This window comes from Ixodes scapularis, unplaced genomic scaffold, assembly GCF_016920785.2.
Source record: "Ixodes scapularis isolate PalLabHiFi unplaced genomic scaffold, ASM1692078v2 PGA_scaffold10__122_contigs__length_95168666, whole genome shotgun sequence".
Lineage (NCBI taxonomy): Eukaryota > Metazoa > Arthropoda > Arachnida > Ixodida > Ixodidae > Ixodes > Ixodes scapularis.
The window spans coordinates 37360366-37376641 of record NW_024609836.1 but is presented as its reverse complement, the minus strand read 5'-3'; the positions used below and the strand labels follow the sequence as shown (position 1 = coordinate 37376641).

The 16276-nt window shown below is 44.5% G+C and overlaps 1 protein-coding gene across 2 annotated transcripts in view; it reads right to left on the bottom strand.

Moving 5' to 3' along the window:
• Positions 1 to 332: 332 nt before the first annotated feature.
• Positions 333 to 16276, bottom strand: part of LOC115314624 (oocyte zinc finger protein XlCOF6) — a 28571-nt gene continuing 12627 nt past the window's right edge. For both annotated transcript variants that reach the window (XM_040210131.2, XM_040210130.2), the window contains 2 exons: positions 8655 to 8774; positions 333 to 5519 (listed from right to left, as the gene is read on the bottom strand). In XM_040210131.2, the coding sequence (XP_040066065.1) occupies positions 4027 to 5519; positions 8655 to 8774 (1613 nt within the window). In that variant the 3' untranslated portion in view covers positions 333 to 4026. The remainder of the gene's footprint in view (positions 5520 to 8654; positions 8775 to 16276) is intronic.

Sequence of the window (16276 nt, the reverse complement as noted above, 5' to 3'; positions counted from 1 at the left end):
GCTACGTGCCTGGTGAAAACATTGTTTTGCCGTCGCCACGCCAATAGAAGACACTTAGGATATAAGCATAACCGTCACACATTCTCGTTTTCGCTCACTTCTATTTTTTTACTGGTTACAGGTTCAAACGTTTTATTTTTTTTTTTTTTTTGTCACCCATACCGGATACGCCTATTTGGTGGCTGGGTACGAGAGTACACGAAAAAGTCTATACATCCAGGGCTAAACAAAAATCTACACCAAACTAGTACTACAATAAATTACCTTGGTAACAAAGCCTTGGACTAATGGGGTTCAATGCCAAACATTTTTAATGACCAGCTTGAGATCAAATATATATATATATATTTATACATATTTTATTACGCAAAAATGTACATGGGTGACTGAAAAAAAAAGCACCATATTTATTAAAATATTTGTCCAGCACATATGTACAATATATACACCTAAGCGAAGGCTCCAGGGCTCAAATTTTCTCCAGCTTGTCATCGATTCATTTGAAGATTACACAGGAAACAGTAGTCTTGAACCACGACAACGGGGCTACGCACATGCTGTACTAACATATTCTTGCACATTGGTAAAACATTTTACATCACTGTGGCATGCATTGCTAGCGTGCAATTAAAAGGAGCAGGGACACTGTATGGTACCAAGTGTAACGCACCGACAGTCATTGGAATGCAGAACGTTCCGAGGGCTTGTGGCATTTGAATGGAGTTTACGGCATATCGCTCAGTTGAAGAGCCACAACACACCCTTTATTTAAAAATGCCTTTTCATGCATTGGCACATAAATAGCCTTTTACCTTTCTGAAGTCTTGTGAATGTTCAAACTACCAAAGGGAACACGAATGGGTGGATCGGCCATTTTAATATGGCTCCAGGCACATACACCATTCCACTAAGGGCTGTCTAGGAGGTGCCATTTCGTTCGACTGAGGGGCCACCTACATATATCCGGGCATTTCGACTGATTCGGCAGGGTAAAAGATGGAAAAGGCATACACCGCATTACGATAGCAGATGACAAACCAGTTACTCTTGACGGATTCAAAGCGGTAAAAGATAGAGGGCACGCACCCGATCCTGATAGCAGACGACAAAGTGGCCGTTCCCAACGTCTGGGCAGTTCCGGCGGGCTGTACCGCCAAAACTGCCCAAACGTCACGAATCCATTTCCCTGTCTTCTAAAAAAATCCAAGTGGAATGGTCTATAAAAGAAGCCTTGTGCATAAGTCCTGATTCTGCCCAAATGCTTTGGAACATTTTTCACAGATGTAGAATATTTCAAATTTAAAAATTACTTTATACTTAATCAACACTTTCTTTAAACTGACTCTAGGCAAGTTGGGCATTGAAAGGATCTTTCAGCACTATCTATCATCTGAGGCCAGATTCACGAAACGATCTTACGGCAAAAATGTGTGTACGACAAAACGTAAGAACAAATTCGTATTCACGAAACAAAATTCTCGTAAGTTTTGCGCAGGTTACCACGAATCCTACGACAGCTTCGGAGCCGTCTTACACATTTTTTATGATCAAATCAGCATGGTCGACAGCGCCACTCAGCTAATTACTTGGTCGCGACGACCAACGGACGTTTATTTTTCTACGTGCTTTTCTCGCGCGTCCCGACTTCAAGCAGCAAGAAAAAAGAAAGAAGTACTTGAAACAGACCATGACGAACAAGAACGCTGGATCCACAAATACCCGGGAAAAGCTACAACGGCCATGATTCCACTGACCCCGAGCAAGCGAGCTCGGCAGAATATAGGCCTAGCAGGCACTCCGACTCGGTGTAGAGTTGCTTCGATGATCCTTGGCCAAGACCGTCTGCCCACAACTGGCTAGCTTGCTGAATGGAATATGCTTGCACGACCCTTTTGGACCCTTCCCATATTATAGTTTGATTGCTGACCTCAATTTTAGATGAAGAGGTCAATCTCTTCCCCTTGTCAGCTCCTTGCTTTTCGAGGCAGCGGTGACTAACGCTGTCGTAGAAAAGGGACTCTCATTGGTTCTATATCCTTGTTTCGTGTGATATAGAGATTAAATAAACACTGTATGGATTACCTTCGCAACACGGTATGTCCAATTTGTCATAAGTATGCCATTTTTATTCTGACATGACTGTACCTCACTGTTGAGCTGTAACAGTTCGTGGGAGCTACACAATGCCGGTCCAACCTTTCTTTGCCGAGTGTCACGTCAGTATTGAGTTGCAATCGTAAAAGATTGGTCCCGAAGCGCTTACCAATTCACGGTCCAACCGCGCGAATCCAGCACTTCGATCAAACGTGCGCGTCCGCCCCGAGTGTGAACACGTATTTACACGACTCTTGCTGACACACTCGTTGTCCAAACATATCGTTTTGAGTGTCGGCTCGCTCCTGCATCTCCCAGGCCGCGAAAAACGCCGCGGCGATTTGTTTCCATCTACATCGCTTTGCAAATGACTTGCACGGGCCGTCTTTTACCAACGATGAGAGTTGTGTTGACTTCGTAGCTATCTAGTTTGTAGCAGTGCACAAAGGTGGTTACGCATCCCGGCCTCACCAATCGGGCACGTTAAAATCGTGTTAGCGTCGGCATATCACTGTATGGATACGAACCGCAGACAAGCGGTGGCAGAAAGGTAGCCTGTTTTTGTTATTAAAAATCCATGTGCTCCGAACTGCTCCGAACCATGCCGAGCTCTCCGATTGGTTGTCTGCGCTGCCGAAGACGCCGTCGCTATAGGAACAGCATCGATAAGTTCTAGTTTTTCTGTACAAGAACGTCGCTTTCCTCCTCTCACTTAAGAACGTGTTCGTGGATACCGATTTCTCCTCTTCTTGCGATATTCGTAACTTACAAACTTCTTACCTAAGTTGTTGTAAACTAAGAAGCTCTTCATGAATTTGGCCTCAGGTGTCTACTCAAGCACCGTGTACCACAGAGTTCTTATAATGTACGCCAGAGGTTCAACTGGTGCTAGTGTCTATGAGACTTTCAGGATAGAAATTGAAGCAGACAGTAACCAGTCTACTTTTGCGGAGCTCTGGTGAATTCCTAAGGAAAAACGCGCAAGCATTTTGTCTCTCCTACAGAAAATAACATAGATAACTTTGTCATTTGGGTTAAACCAACTAGTATGTCCCTTTATTAACATTGTAAAAGTGTAATTTCTTTAGTTACGGCAATTTTGTTTACCACTGAACGAAGCTTTATTTCAAGCCAAAAACCTCTTTCCCACAGGTATGTAAAAAAACGAGCGACAATTCTAAGCAAAATAACAATAGAAAGGAACATAAAGTGTGTTCAAGGTTTGCCAGCATTCCAGTGGTGCCTATATATTGCTAACATGCCCGCCCTGCCACTATATGAGAACCCCGTCGTGCACCTTTACGAGCAGTTAAAAAATATTTGAAACAAAAAGAATAAAGTATGAGGGCTATGAAAGGTGTATCTCTTTTTTTTTTTTCCTATCCTTAAACGGGCCCTGAACAAAAAAAAAAAAAGTTTTTTTTTAAGCAGTCTAGTTGGGACCTGCGTGTCAAAAAATAAATTTTACGTGAAAAAAAAATGATTTTTAGAGCAATATCGATGGAGAGATTTATTTTAAATTATGCGCGCGAAATCCATGACATCGCAGGTCATTCCGGAAAGGTCGACCATCACGGTCGTGAAGGCCAAGCCGCTCCACCTCTCCTCCACGCGCCGGAAATGCCGAGAGAAAACAAGCGGAAAGGAGGAGACTGCCGACTAAATCGCGTCTCGCGCTGTCAATATCGCTATAAAAAAAAAAATTTATTTTGCATAAAATTAATTTTTTGACAAGCGTGTCCAAACCAGACTGTTCAAAAATATTTAATTTTTTTTTCTTTTCAGGGGCCTTTTAAGGCAGCTGGGACCTTTAAAGTGCCTTTCATCCACACATCATCCTTTCCTGAATAGTAATTTACCACTTTCTTCAAAAGGCATGAGGGCAGGTGTGGCATTGAAAGCGATTTCCTCATCACTTATTGCTGAACCTTCTTATACAGCTGGCTTCTCTATGAAAACCTCATGAGCTTTTTCATGTTTAGTTAAGTGGCTTTTTCTTCGATAGGCTTTGTCGCAGGAAGTACACTGGAAGGGCTTTTCCCCCCTGTGAACCCATTCGTGATGTGTCAAGGAAGACTTCCTAGGAAATGCTTTAGGACAGAAGGGACATTTAAAGGGTTTTTCATCTGTGTGAACCATCTCATGTCTAGTCAAACAAGACTTGGTCCGAAATGCTCTAGGGCATGCAGGACATCTAAAGGGCCTGTCATCACTGTGAACTAGCTCATGTCTATACAAAGTAGACGTGGTTGCAAATGTTTTGTGGCATGTGACACACTTAAAGGGCCTTTCATTGGTGTGACTCCGTTCATGATTTCTCAAGCCACTCCTATTTTGATATGACTTAAAGCAGGTGGTACATTTAAAGGGCTTTTTACCTGTGTGAATCATCTCATGATTGCTCAAATTAAACTTGGTTCTAAATACCTTAAGGCAGGTGGCACATTTAAAGGGCTTTTCGTCTACGTGAGTTACCTTATGAGTAGTCAAATTCGACTTTGTTAGAAATCTCTTAGGGCAGAGGGCACATTTAAAGCGCCTAACGGGCGTGTGAGTTATTTTATGACCAGTCAAGTGACACTTTTTTTTAAATGCTTTAGGGCACAAAGGGCATTTAAAGGGTCTTTCAGTCATGTGAACTCCTTTATGAGCTGTCAAACCACACCTCAAATGAAATGTTTTAGAGCAGAAGGGACATTTAAAAGGCCTTGTTACCATATGAGCAGTCATACGAGACTTTGTCTGAAATGCTTTAGCACATCTGGGGCATTTAAAGGGCCTTTCATCCACGTGAGACCTTTGATGAGTAGCCAAGTGACATTTTTCTCTAAAAGCTTTGGGGCATTTGGAGCACTGAAAAGGCCTTTCATCAACATCGGTGCTCTGATGAACATCTATCTCCTCGCAGACATTGTGGCTGAGGTGCTTCGAGTTTTTCTCCGACTCAAATGTCCGCTGATATGTGGCACATTTAATGCGATTTGTGTCCACATGTACATCTTGGTGACGTGTGACGCTGCTTTTCGACGGGGATCGTTTGCTGCAAGTGTTGCCTTCGTAAGGCTTTCCATGTACATGATAATTATTTTGGTGGGCAAGCAAGCGACCCTTCCGCAGAAATATTCGTGAGCAACCAGAGCATTTGAAGTGTGCTCTGCCACCGAAAGTGCTTGCATGAACATTCAAACTCTCCCTGGTGGTGAATGCCATTTGGCAGTGGTTGCAGGTGAAGTTCGGCTGTTCCTTGTGTGTCCTTTCGTGAACGGCAACCTTGCTTTTGATGAAGCTGGAGAAAGGGCAGAAGCGGCAGTCGTAGCTCTTGGGCTCGTACTGTTCCTCCTGCTGTCCCTGGTCCCACTGCTTGCGGGCAAAAGAGCTGCTGCTCTCCTCGTGGTTGGAACTCTGCCATTCCACATCAGTTGGCTCTGTTGGGGACATGCATCGGATCGATTTCGTTCTCTCAAATTTGAGCAGACATAGGAAAAGTCACACACTTCTTACAGAAAGAACTGTTTCCGACATGCCAAAAACATCCTGATGTCTACACAACTCTGCACTTGAACATTTCAGATCGAGGAAGGCACTCACTGCAGATTTTTTAATTACTAGTATTAGTCTAAGAGGAGAAAGCATAACTTTTGCATGCTTCAACTAGTTTAGATGGGCCAAGGTAAGCTTTCTCTACGCGCTGGAGTTCTCGCCAATAATGTGGAGGCCATGCCCTCGGCAACAATAAAATCTGTCTCAGTTTTTTTTTTATCTTGGTAAGTATTGACTCAATGCATCTGTTACAAGAAACTAGGCATCTGTTCTGTCTTGCCCAGGCCCGAGTATAACATGAAGATGGGTGAAAAGTAGAATTTTAGCACGAATCAAATCAGTCAATTAATGCTGTAGTGGAAGCATTGAAAAAAGTGTCGCTCCACGACATGGTTTCTAGCAGAAGCATTTCATACATTGTGCGCAGCAGCCCACCTTTGTATCAAATCAAGGTCAGCTTGATTGAACACAGAGCTATACAAAAAGTCCATAGCCACAGTTAATTCCAGCTTTTTTTTTTTTACACAAATCATCTCAAACCACTACATTTACTCAATTTGCCAGCGGGGAAAGTGCAATCTGACGTTCTAAACGTGGTTCATGACTCCCTGGTCAGGGTATACCCCATTTCAAATTGGAAGAGATATGAGATAAAAAATAAAAGCTTGCATTTTGGCAGCCTTGTGCCACCACAGCCGCTGCCATGAGGCACTCTTCTCAACAGTGAAGGCAGAAAAATAAGAAATGTGAGACTATGAAGTATTTCCTACTTTCTACTTGCCATCATCAAAAGAAGGCATCACTTGGAAAAAAAACACCTTAAGGGGAGACGCGGGTCTTAAAATGGTCAAAAAACGCGAAATTTCACGTTTTTCAAAATTCACATATTTGGATTAATTGTAGTCTAAGGTACCTGCCTGCAAAGTTTCAATGTCGAATTCAATGTCTAAACATGAAAAAAATGATATTTACGATGTCCCCGCAGAGCCCTAACACAGCGAGTTCAATGAAAACAAGTGGAACTTCGCGCCCCGCGCGTTTCGCAATCGCTCGTCGGATCGCGGCCATCTTGGTCTTGTTGGAAAGCCGCTTATTTTCCCCACGTCCCCATGCCATTCGTTATCGCGACAACATCGGGAAACGTCCGCATTCCGCGGGTTTCGAAGGCCCCAATTGTGATCGCTCATTGGCCGGCTAGCAAAGTGCCCGTACGTCAGAGCACGCGCGGCGCCTAGCGCCCCTGCTATTGGCCTAAACGCGCCCCTCCGCTCTTTTTCTCCTTTCCTCCTTTCCGCTCCCGCGCTGGCGAGAGGTGCGTCGTCTGCTCCTGGGCCCGTCTCCGCCCGTCTCCTTAGGCCTGTCTGCTTTGTTTCTTCCGTGGTCGAGCGCACGTTTTAGTTCCCGTTTGCGCGCTTGCGTTGAACATTGTTGGTTCGTTTTCCTACGATGTCGCGCGTGTTTTGTTTTGTTTCGCTTCGAGTTCTCGAGATGCCGGACGACGCTCGGTTGAAATCGAGCACGCGGCAAGCGTTCGGAAGGAAGAGGAAGCGACCGTGGAACAAGAAGCCGAAGCTGTCTGCTGCAAGTGCGCCACCGCGATCGGCACCGCCGGATGCCTTGGATCTTCCGGAAACATCAGCCGGAGACATCGCGACTCCATTCAGCAGCGGCGGTTTGTCGAGCTTTGCGAGCGCGGTTCGTGTTGACACCGCATACTACTCCACGGCCGAGCAGGCGCAACGAGTCGCACGATCGGACGAATGCAAGCGTGCGCTATCGGAAAAGTCGGCGACCCAGCGCGAATTCGACCTTCTCGGCGTCACCACAGGAGGCCAGATGCGCGACGCTGGGACACAGTTCAATGTAGTGGACATGAAAGCTCTCAACGACCTCTTCGCGCAGGCGAAGTGCGGAAGCCGCGGAAACTGGAAAAGCTGGGGACTACAGTCCTGGACAGCTGTGAGGGGGCCACCCTTTCAAGTGCTACACGAACAAAGGGCCTTTTCAGGGCCATACAAAATCTGCTTTCGGAACGTGCAACCCTTGGTGCCTCCTCCCGTTGTCCCTTATAGAGTCTACTCATTCTTTTATAACTTTATTTTACATTGCAGACATTATTTCTCAGTTTTATGTTATTTTTTAAAGGTTCTTGTGAATGGACTGCAGAATTTTTCATCTCAATTTGTTCAGATAGAACTATGCTTCATATTGCTGAACATTATTGTAAGGGATCCCTTACTCAATTTTATGCAATGGGTGTCAAAACTTCAACTGCAATTTTCTCAGCTTCGCATTTTTCGTCTACATGCCTAGCCTTACGGTTGTTTTCATGAGATTATTCTTCAAGGATTTCTAAAAACTTTATACCATTGAATTCAGAAAGAAGTGAACTGCAGGGTGATGCTATTTTTGTATGACAGTATGGGCCCGAAATTTTAATGTTAGTGATAATGTGACCTCGTTAGGCTTTGTAAATAGTGTACTTGACCTAATTAGACTAGTTTTATACAATGATCTATCTTTACAAAAATATAAATAGCATCATCTTGCATGGCAGGTCTTTAGCTACAAATCCATATCACTTTTGGAAAAAAATTAGTATTAGAAAGTTCCTTAATGAGTCGTAAGAAATGACCTAATTAGGCTTCGTTATTTTCTTCGTAACTCAAAAAGTAATTGAGATATTGCAGAACTAATTGAATTTTTGGAAAGATGAAGCTAAAACACATATACACACTGATTTTCATTATAATCCATTAATAAACAAAAATGTCGATTTTAGAACCAGTGTCTTGCCTTAAGTATGAATAAACCTAAAGTTAGCTATTTCATACTAACATTAGGCCAATAAACAAAAAAGTTTAATGATACTGAGAACAGTAAATATTTTAATCAGATTTTCACAATTAAACAATCTATTTTGGTAGTGAGATTCAAAACCCCTTTTGCTATAAAAATTATGGTTAGTTGTATCTTTGTTTTTCAGACAAAGCTTGGCAAGTGGGGCCTTTAACGCTTACCTTCCTTAACTGCAATGATAGTGTCCCCGTGTGCCTCCGGTTGCAGTGGACATTCAGACATGCTGCCGCCATTGTCAGGTAGCACGCTTTCAGCCCAAACAGGCGGTACATCCTCAGGTTCTGTGGGGAAAGACAGCGCACGAATGTTGCTGCGAGTCACCTCAGAAGTAGAGTGACTGCACAGGGTCATAGATGTCTAGCAAAAAACACAATTTGTCCGTAACTCTCGGCACCACTTCTACCAGACGTGTATATCATCCTGATAGTATTCAAATCGGGATCACGCTGGAAATAAAAAAAAGGCACGCTGAACTTGTCGCACTTGCCACCAACCCTAACAGTTCAGAGATTGGCACATTTTTTTTAATCTGCCAAGATCATTTGACTTCAAAGTTGGGAAAGAGCTGCTTCACTCAGTCGCCAAGAGGCAGAAGTATTCCCAGTGATCAGATACCATTACGACCGGCCGACTTTGTCAATTACCGTAAAATCCCGTAAGAATGCGCATCCAAAATGAACAGATAAATGGTGAAAAATATGGGGTGGGCCATCTTTAGAATGCAGCAGCAAAATTTTATGAAAAATGCGTGACAAACATTGCGTGAAACAAACCTCGTGAAATGGTAACCGCATTCTATGTTGCGATAAACACATGGGAATTTGCTACAAGCTCCTGTCATGGGAATAGATACCACTGATCACGAGGGCAGCAGATGCACACTTCACGGTGCGATAAACACGTGAGAACCTGCTAGAAACTCGGGTGTCACAAAAACCGATATCGTACCCGCAGGTCACAAAGAAAAGCGCTGGACCTCGCTGCAAACTCGCATGCCAAGGGAACAGACACTGCAGATTGTGGACGCAGAAGATTTTCACTTCACATTGCAATAAGCATACGGGGCACCGCTAAAAACTTGCACATCACGGGAGCCAATATCGCGCGCGCAGATCGCAGAAAGAAAAAGAAAAGGCAACTTGGTACAAATATGCATATATCAATTGGTACCAACTAGAATCGCAGAAATGATTTGCTTTTCGCATGACTAATTGGTAATCCCAATTGGAACTGAGCTATTCTAATAGACACTTTACAAAGGTTCATCAAGCAACATTGGCAAGTCACCAATGCTTGGTGACCTTTAGAGCCACTAAATAAGCTGCGCTTAGAGTATCGACACTCCATTCCTCGACAGTGTTGTGGGCGCCGCCATTTTCGCTCGTATGCAGAACAGACGCAACGACCGATCGTTATGATTCAAAAGTGTGACTTCCTCAGCATTAGATTCGGTGTTAGGAAGGTCATATAATATTCCTTTGCTCTGTCGCGAACGGTTTAAACATTTGTGGAGGGTGGAAAAGCATTTCCTGTGATTTCAGATAAAGCTTCAGATAACTGGCAACCATGATTTTAAGACACAATATGGCCAAGTGTCGTTACTCTGAAGCATAGCTTATTTAGTGGCACTAGCAGTGATGTGATTGGCCTAAGCCATTTTGGAGCACCTTTTGGAGCAGCCAAAACAGTGTTTTGGAGCAGCAAAAGTGGCCTTTGAAGCAGCCGGAACAGTGTTTTGGAGCAGCAAAAGTGGCTTTTGCAGCAGCCGGAACAGTGTTTTGGAGCAGCAAAAGTGGCTTTTGGAGCAGCCAGAACAGTGTTTTGGAGCAGCAAAAGTGGCTTTTGGAGCAGCCGGAACAGTGTTTTGGAGCAGCAAAAGTGGCCTTTGGAGCAGCCGGAACAGTGTTTTGGAGCAGCAAAAGTGGCCTTTGGAGCAGCCGGAACAGTGTTTTGGAGCAGCAAAAGTGGCTTTTGGAGCAGCCCAAACAGTGTTTCGGAGCAGCAAAAGTGGCTTTTGGAGCAGATATTCTTAGAAAAATAAAAATATTTGTTTTAATTGATGGACAAACGAAGGGCACTTTGTGGTGTGTTGTGACAGAACTCGCTGTTTGTGTTTTACTGCTGAGACATCCCACAAGTGTACATTGTTATAGGCGTTGCCGAGCAATTCCGAAAAGAACGCTTGCCACCGATTTACTGGTTCCCGACATGCCAGGTTTTCGTCAAAAGTAAGCAAATGCAAAACAATGAATTGCAAGCATCCCGGCTGGCGTCTCTGTCATGCAGTGATGTTCTCATATGCACGTGAGGGCAACTTCAGCAGGCTTGCAGTGGCTGTGCTTTGTTGCGCGAGCGGAGACAACGGCTGCTGAATCGAAACCGAAACAATGCAACTCTCCTCCGTCGCCAACTGGTTCCCAAAATACTATGCAAAATGTAACTGTCCAGCATACAAAAAAAAAAAAAAAAGCAGTTGAGCGGCCTGTGCTTGGTAGGTTGGCAGGCGATGTACAAGCTAAACACACAGAAAAAAAGAACCTGAGCGCATCGATGCATGACATCGCGCGCCAGGGTCAAAACGTTCTTGGAGCGCTTCGACCAAACTCGAGACAAACAAGCGCGATGTGCGGGTTCACACATTGCCTTCTTTGCTTTAGCTCACTTCTCTTCACCAACTTTCTTTCGCGGCAGATTTTTCACATACCGGGCTCCCTCTCGAAAGAAAGTCCACCGAGAGAAACTGAGGTAATCAATATTTCGACAAGCAGTCGTTGAGTTAGGGGATTTTTTGTAGTAAAGTTTGATTTAAAGAAGGCCAGGAATGTCGATAAACAAGTTTAAAAAGCGCCATATCTGCAGCGACGTGGGGACGGCAACACCCGACGTCGCGCGACCACGGTGACTGTGATCGCGCGAGCGTTTCAGTTCACAAAGCAACTCTCGCCGCCCAAAAAACGTGGTTTTGTTTCACAGCATGACGGCATGGCTGGCACCCGGCACACTACCGTCGGAGCGTCCGCACAGGACCGCTTTATCGTTGAAAATTTTTTAAAAAGACGCGAGACGAGATTTTCGAGACGATGAGGTACGAGGGCACGGGCAACGTTGGGCATAAGGGCGCGAAACGCGAGACGGCGGCAAGAAGGTTAAAACGACGGGAAAAAACATGCAAGACCGAATGGATGATTGATGCAGGGTACTTTGTGTCGGGTAGAGTTCCGCTGGAGCCAGAGTTGCGCGTCTGTTTTCCACGTGCCGCCGCGCCGCTATTCGCCGAGATCCGATCACGTGAGGAGCCGGATCAAGTGCCGTGCAGGAAAGTAGACGTTGCACGCACCCCGCCGAACGTTCCCCTGCTTTTAAAGTGCCGCGCGCCTCGAACGCGCGGCGCTGCTATTTGCCGAATTCAGTCACGTAAATGCTGGATCAACATGCCATGCAGGAAAGATGGCGCTACGGGGATGAACGCGCAACTCTGGCTCCCGTAGGGAGCCTATACAGGAACTCGTGTCGGGCGGCCGCTTGCGCCACGTAGCTGACGCATGCACAATTACGGTTCTCAGTTTAGTTTCGGTTTTGAAAGGCGACCGAAATTGCTCCTTTGGCGCAGGCTTGGCGCAGATTACCTACATTTTGGCAAAATGTAGCAGGATGTAGCAGGGTTAGCCCCTTGGCGCAGTTTGGCGCAATTGGCGCAGCAATCACATCACTGCACTAGTGACTCCCAATGTTACAAAATTGCAGAGGATAAACGAATTGGCAAAGAAATCCTAATTTTGGTTCTTGATTTCTAGGCTAGGTGGCACAAGCTACCGCCCGATTCAAAGGGTACAGTTGTTAGCATCCATCCATTCATCCATCCTTGGACCAGAGCACGTGATTGGATACGAGTCCTCACCGAACGTTGACGCAGCCCTCGTGTCCAATACGTGCACAAAGTATGTGATCAAGCAATGGCAGACAGGCATTGGTGCGGACCTTTGAAAAGGGTCTATAGGGATGCATTTTTCCAACTGGTCATCCCAATTGGAATAGTAGTTTTCAATAGGGATCTGGTGACCAACTATACTTCGTCTCACGATAACCTGGCGAACTGTGGAGGCTGCAGCCGCCGCGACCCAATAAGAGTGTAGGAGCAAGTCACCTGATAACACTTCATGTTTAAGCCACGGAAAACCTCGTTACCACCATAGCAACAAAAAGTAGTTCTAGGTTTCTTTCTCTTTTAACGGCAGCTGAACTCGCGCAATTCCGTCTTTATTGAGAATATATTAAAAATAAGAAATAAATATTGATGAATTTATGTTGCAATAATATTTAGTCCAGAAAAGTGACTCCACATTCGTATCCGCTCCTAATTTTTTTTTTCTCCTTGTAGGGCCGTTGCTGTTGGCAATCGCAGCCGTGCAATTGACCGCTTCGCTCAAAACATTGCCTCGGCAGTATAGCATCCGCAACAGATTTACGGGAAATTGAGCGTATGGTTGTCTCATGAAATCTTCCCGAAAAGCTCGCTACTCTTAGCACACGGCAATGTTGCGGCGGTGGACATCAATGCGAAGTTGGTTCGTTTCGCAGCAGACCACTCTTGGCCAGCAGACGACAGCCGGTTCCTTGGCGCAGTGACGCACACGTGACATGTTGTCACGTGCCTCGCTCTGACGCTCTTATTGGGTCACACAGGCCGTAGCCTCCACAGTTTTCCAAGTTATTGCGAAACGGAGTATAATGAGTCCAATTGGATAGCATTTTTCCAATTGGTTATCTCAAATAAAACTAGCCCATTTGACATCTGTTCGGGGATCCCATAGACTACTTCCAAAGCTCCCTGCACGTGAAACTGCGCGCGTTGCATTATGGGATCTATTTGACCATGAGGAGGAACGGCATAGTATCGATTTCGATTGCCCCGTTGACAAAGTAGTACATCTCAGCACTGAGTGAAAACAAAGTCAGCACTCGCTTGCATTGCACCCATTGATCTTTGTGAGAGGCTCCGTTGAAACACGGACCTCTGGCATCCATAATGACCTGCCTAGGAGTAGGAGTACGGCTGGCTGCGTCCCATACCTTTCTGGCGGCCTAACTAACACTCCAGAGCGCAGAACGACCCCCCCCCTTACGGAAAATTTAAGAAGCCTAGGACGTTGAGATGACGGAACAGGGTGATCGGCCCACTATACTTCAAGATCATCTATGTGGCATCGATTCTTGATTTCTAACCAAGCGTGCGAAGACAGACGCAGCACTTTGGCATGCAAAGGAAATGCTCTTTGATCATGCCGTGAGACACTTTCGACGAGTTGTGTCTTTTTCCTGTGGTGTTGCGCTTTTGTAAAATTTTCGGCGTGCTCTCAAAGGCAATTGTGACTGTTTAGGCACAGTTTTAAAAAAACTCTTTCAGCGAATGACGGCGAACAAGCAGTCTTCAGCACGTTGCCACCCTGCCTCTGCAACGCTCTAAAAGGTCGACATCAGTAGGGTGGCCGCGTTCGTGGAGAGGGGAAGTGCAATCAAGGAATTGTCATGGAGATTAGTGGCACCAATCGCACCGATGGCACGCAAGGTACCTGTGGCATGGTTACGGCAGTGATTCAAAAAAGTTATGTTCCGTTTTGTTGCTGCGAGTGATGAATAGTGCGGTGATAGCTACGTCATTGGGCCTGCCACTTCGCTGGAGCGCGAAGGATGGATAAGAAACGGTTTATGGAAGCACGGTAAGGAAATTTCTGTTTCTTTTCTCAGTGCTTGCTGCATTGCAAATCAGCGATTTCGAATTGATAAATATGCTGAGACACTCGTAGCCTTATGTTCAGTGCACAATAGGAGCTTGAATAAATAAAAATTTACAGAATAAAATTTTCCAAGCCATCAGTTTGGAAGTCTTTGTTACCCAGTGCAATCAGGTGTCAGTGCGAAAAGAGAAGAGTGTGTTAAGCATGTCAACAAAAAACTATAGATTGCTGAAAGTACTGACGCCACAGTTTTAGAGCTGTCTGATCAAAGTTATGAAGCCATTTCTGGGGAAATTTAAATTAGGAAAAAAGGTTCATTATCTTCTATATTTGCTGATAACTTTGTAATACAATACAACTAATAAGTCCTGAAACTTTGGCATCTTATCCAAACTGCTGGCACCATTCGGTTAGCGTTTCACAGAGCATAATTTACTTTTAAGTCTGAAAGACACCTACACAAAATGTGATCAATTCTATGAGACAGAGTGCTAGCGAAAACATTAAGCACCATGCTTTTAACTTTTTCAAGTGCCGCTCGCCTTTTATTGTGGAAGAAAACTTTTTTTCAGAAACTTTGCTTGTGAAAAAAATCTTCACAAAACTTTTTTTCATAAACTTTGGTTGACAGACACCTGTTAAAATTGTTAAAATGACACAATATGCAATATATTCCCGAAAAAAAAAGGCGAGGATTTTAGATGTACTGTCACAATCAATATCGATGTTAACACCACTCTGCGTGGCCCGCAGTACTATCAGTGCCCCCTGCCGATTATTTCGCGAAGTTATAAAAGCGCTTTGCAGACGAGGCCCCCCATAACGTCTCCAGCAATCCTTGCACCACTTTGGACTTCCAGATCGTCTGCTAGCGAAGAACGGTTGGTGGAACCGCAAAGTGTTAACCAATGAACAGGAGCATTTTTCACTAGGAATCTGCACTAGCAAAAATAGCTTATTATAATATACCGAGTCATTGCCCACCCCACTTTATTGCCCGAATTCCGATATCCGAAAGAACACAGAGTAATCGCCCACCCCTACAAATACCCCAACGTCGACTCTGCGATCCGCGGACATTCATCCTACCCAAATGACATGGCCCCAGACCTCACAGTTGGAGGACGTCCTCCAACTGTGAGGTTTGGAGGGCCGGAGGTCATGCCCTTGGCAACAATAAAATGTCTCTCAAGTCGTTTTTTTGTTTGTTTTTTAGCAATTAGGTTAGTAGTTATTGATTTTATGCATCTGTTACAATGAACTAGGTCCCTGTTCGTTCTGCCTTGCCCAGGCCCGTGTATAATGCACTAAGATGGACGAAAAGTAAAGTTTTAGCTCGAAAAAAATGCTGTATGGGAAGTGTTCAAACTAAAAAGGTGACTCCATGGAGTGGTTTTTAGCAGAAGCAGAAGCATTTCCCAAAGACATTGTGCACAGCAGCCTAGCATTGTTTCAAATCAAGCTCACCTTACCCGAGCACAGCACTGTACAAGACGTTGGGAGCCACAGTTGGTTCTAACTTTTTATTACACAAGATTTGGAAATTAAGAACACAGATACCCTCTATGCACCCGTGAAAACAGTTGCGATCAATCCCACTACATCCACTCAGTCCGCCAGAGAGGGATGAGCAATCTGATAGTGTAAATGTGGCTTGTGGCTTCCCTGGTCAGGGAGCCACGAGCCACATTCTCCCTCTTCATGTTCGAAGAGATATGACATAAAAAATAAACAGCTTGCATTTTGGCAGCCTTGTGCAACCACAGGTACTGCCATGAGTCACTTTTCTAAACAGTGAAGGCAGAAAAATAAGAAATGTGTGTGACTATAAAGTATTTCCTACTTTCTACTTGCAATCATCAAAAGAAAGCTATCAATTGAAAAAAAAACCAAAAAACCTTAAGTATGAATCAATTCCATACGAACATTAGCCAAATAAACAAAAAAGTTTAATAATATTGAGAACAGTAAAAATTTTCATCATGGTTTTCATAATAAAGCAATCTGTTTTAATTGTGACATTCAAACTCCCTTTTGCTATAAAAATT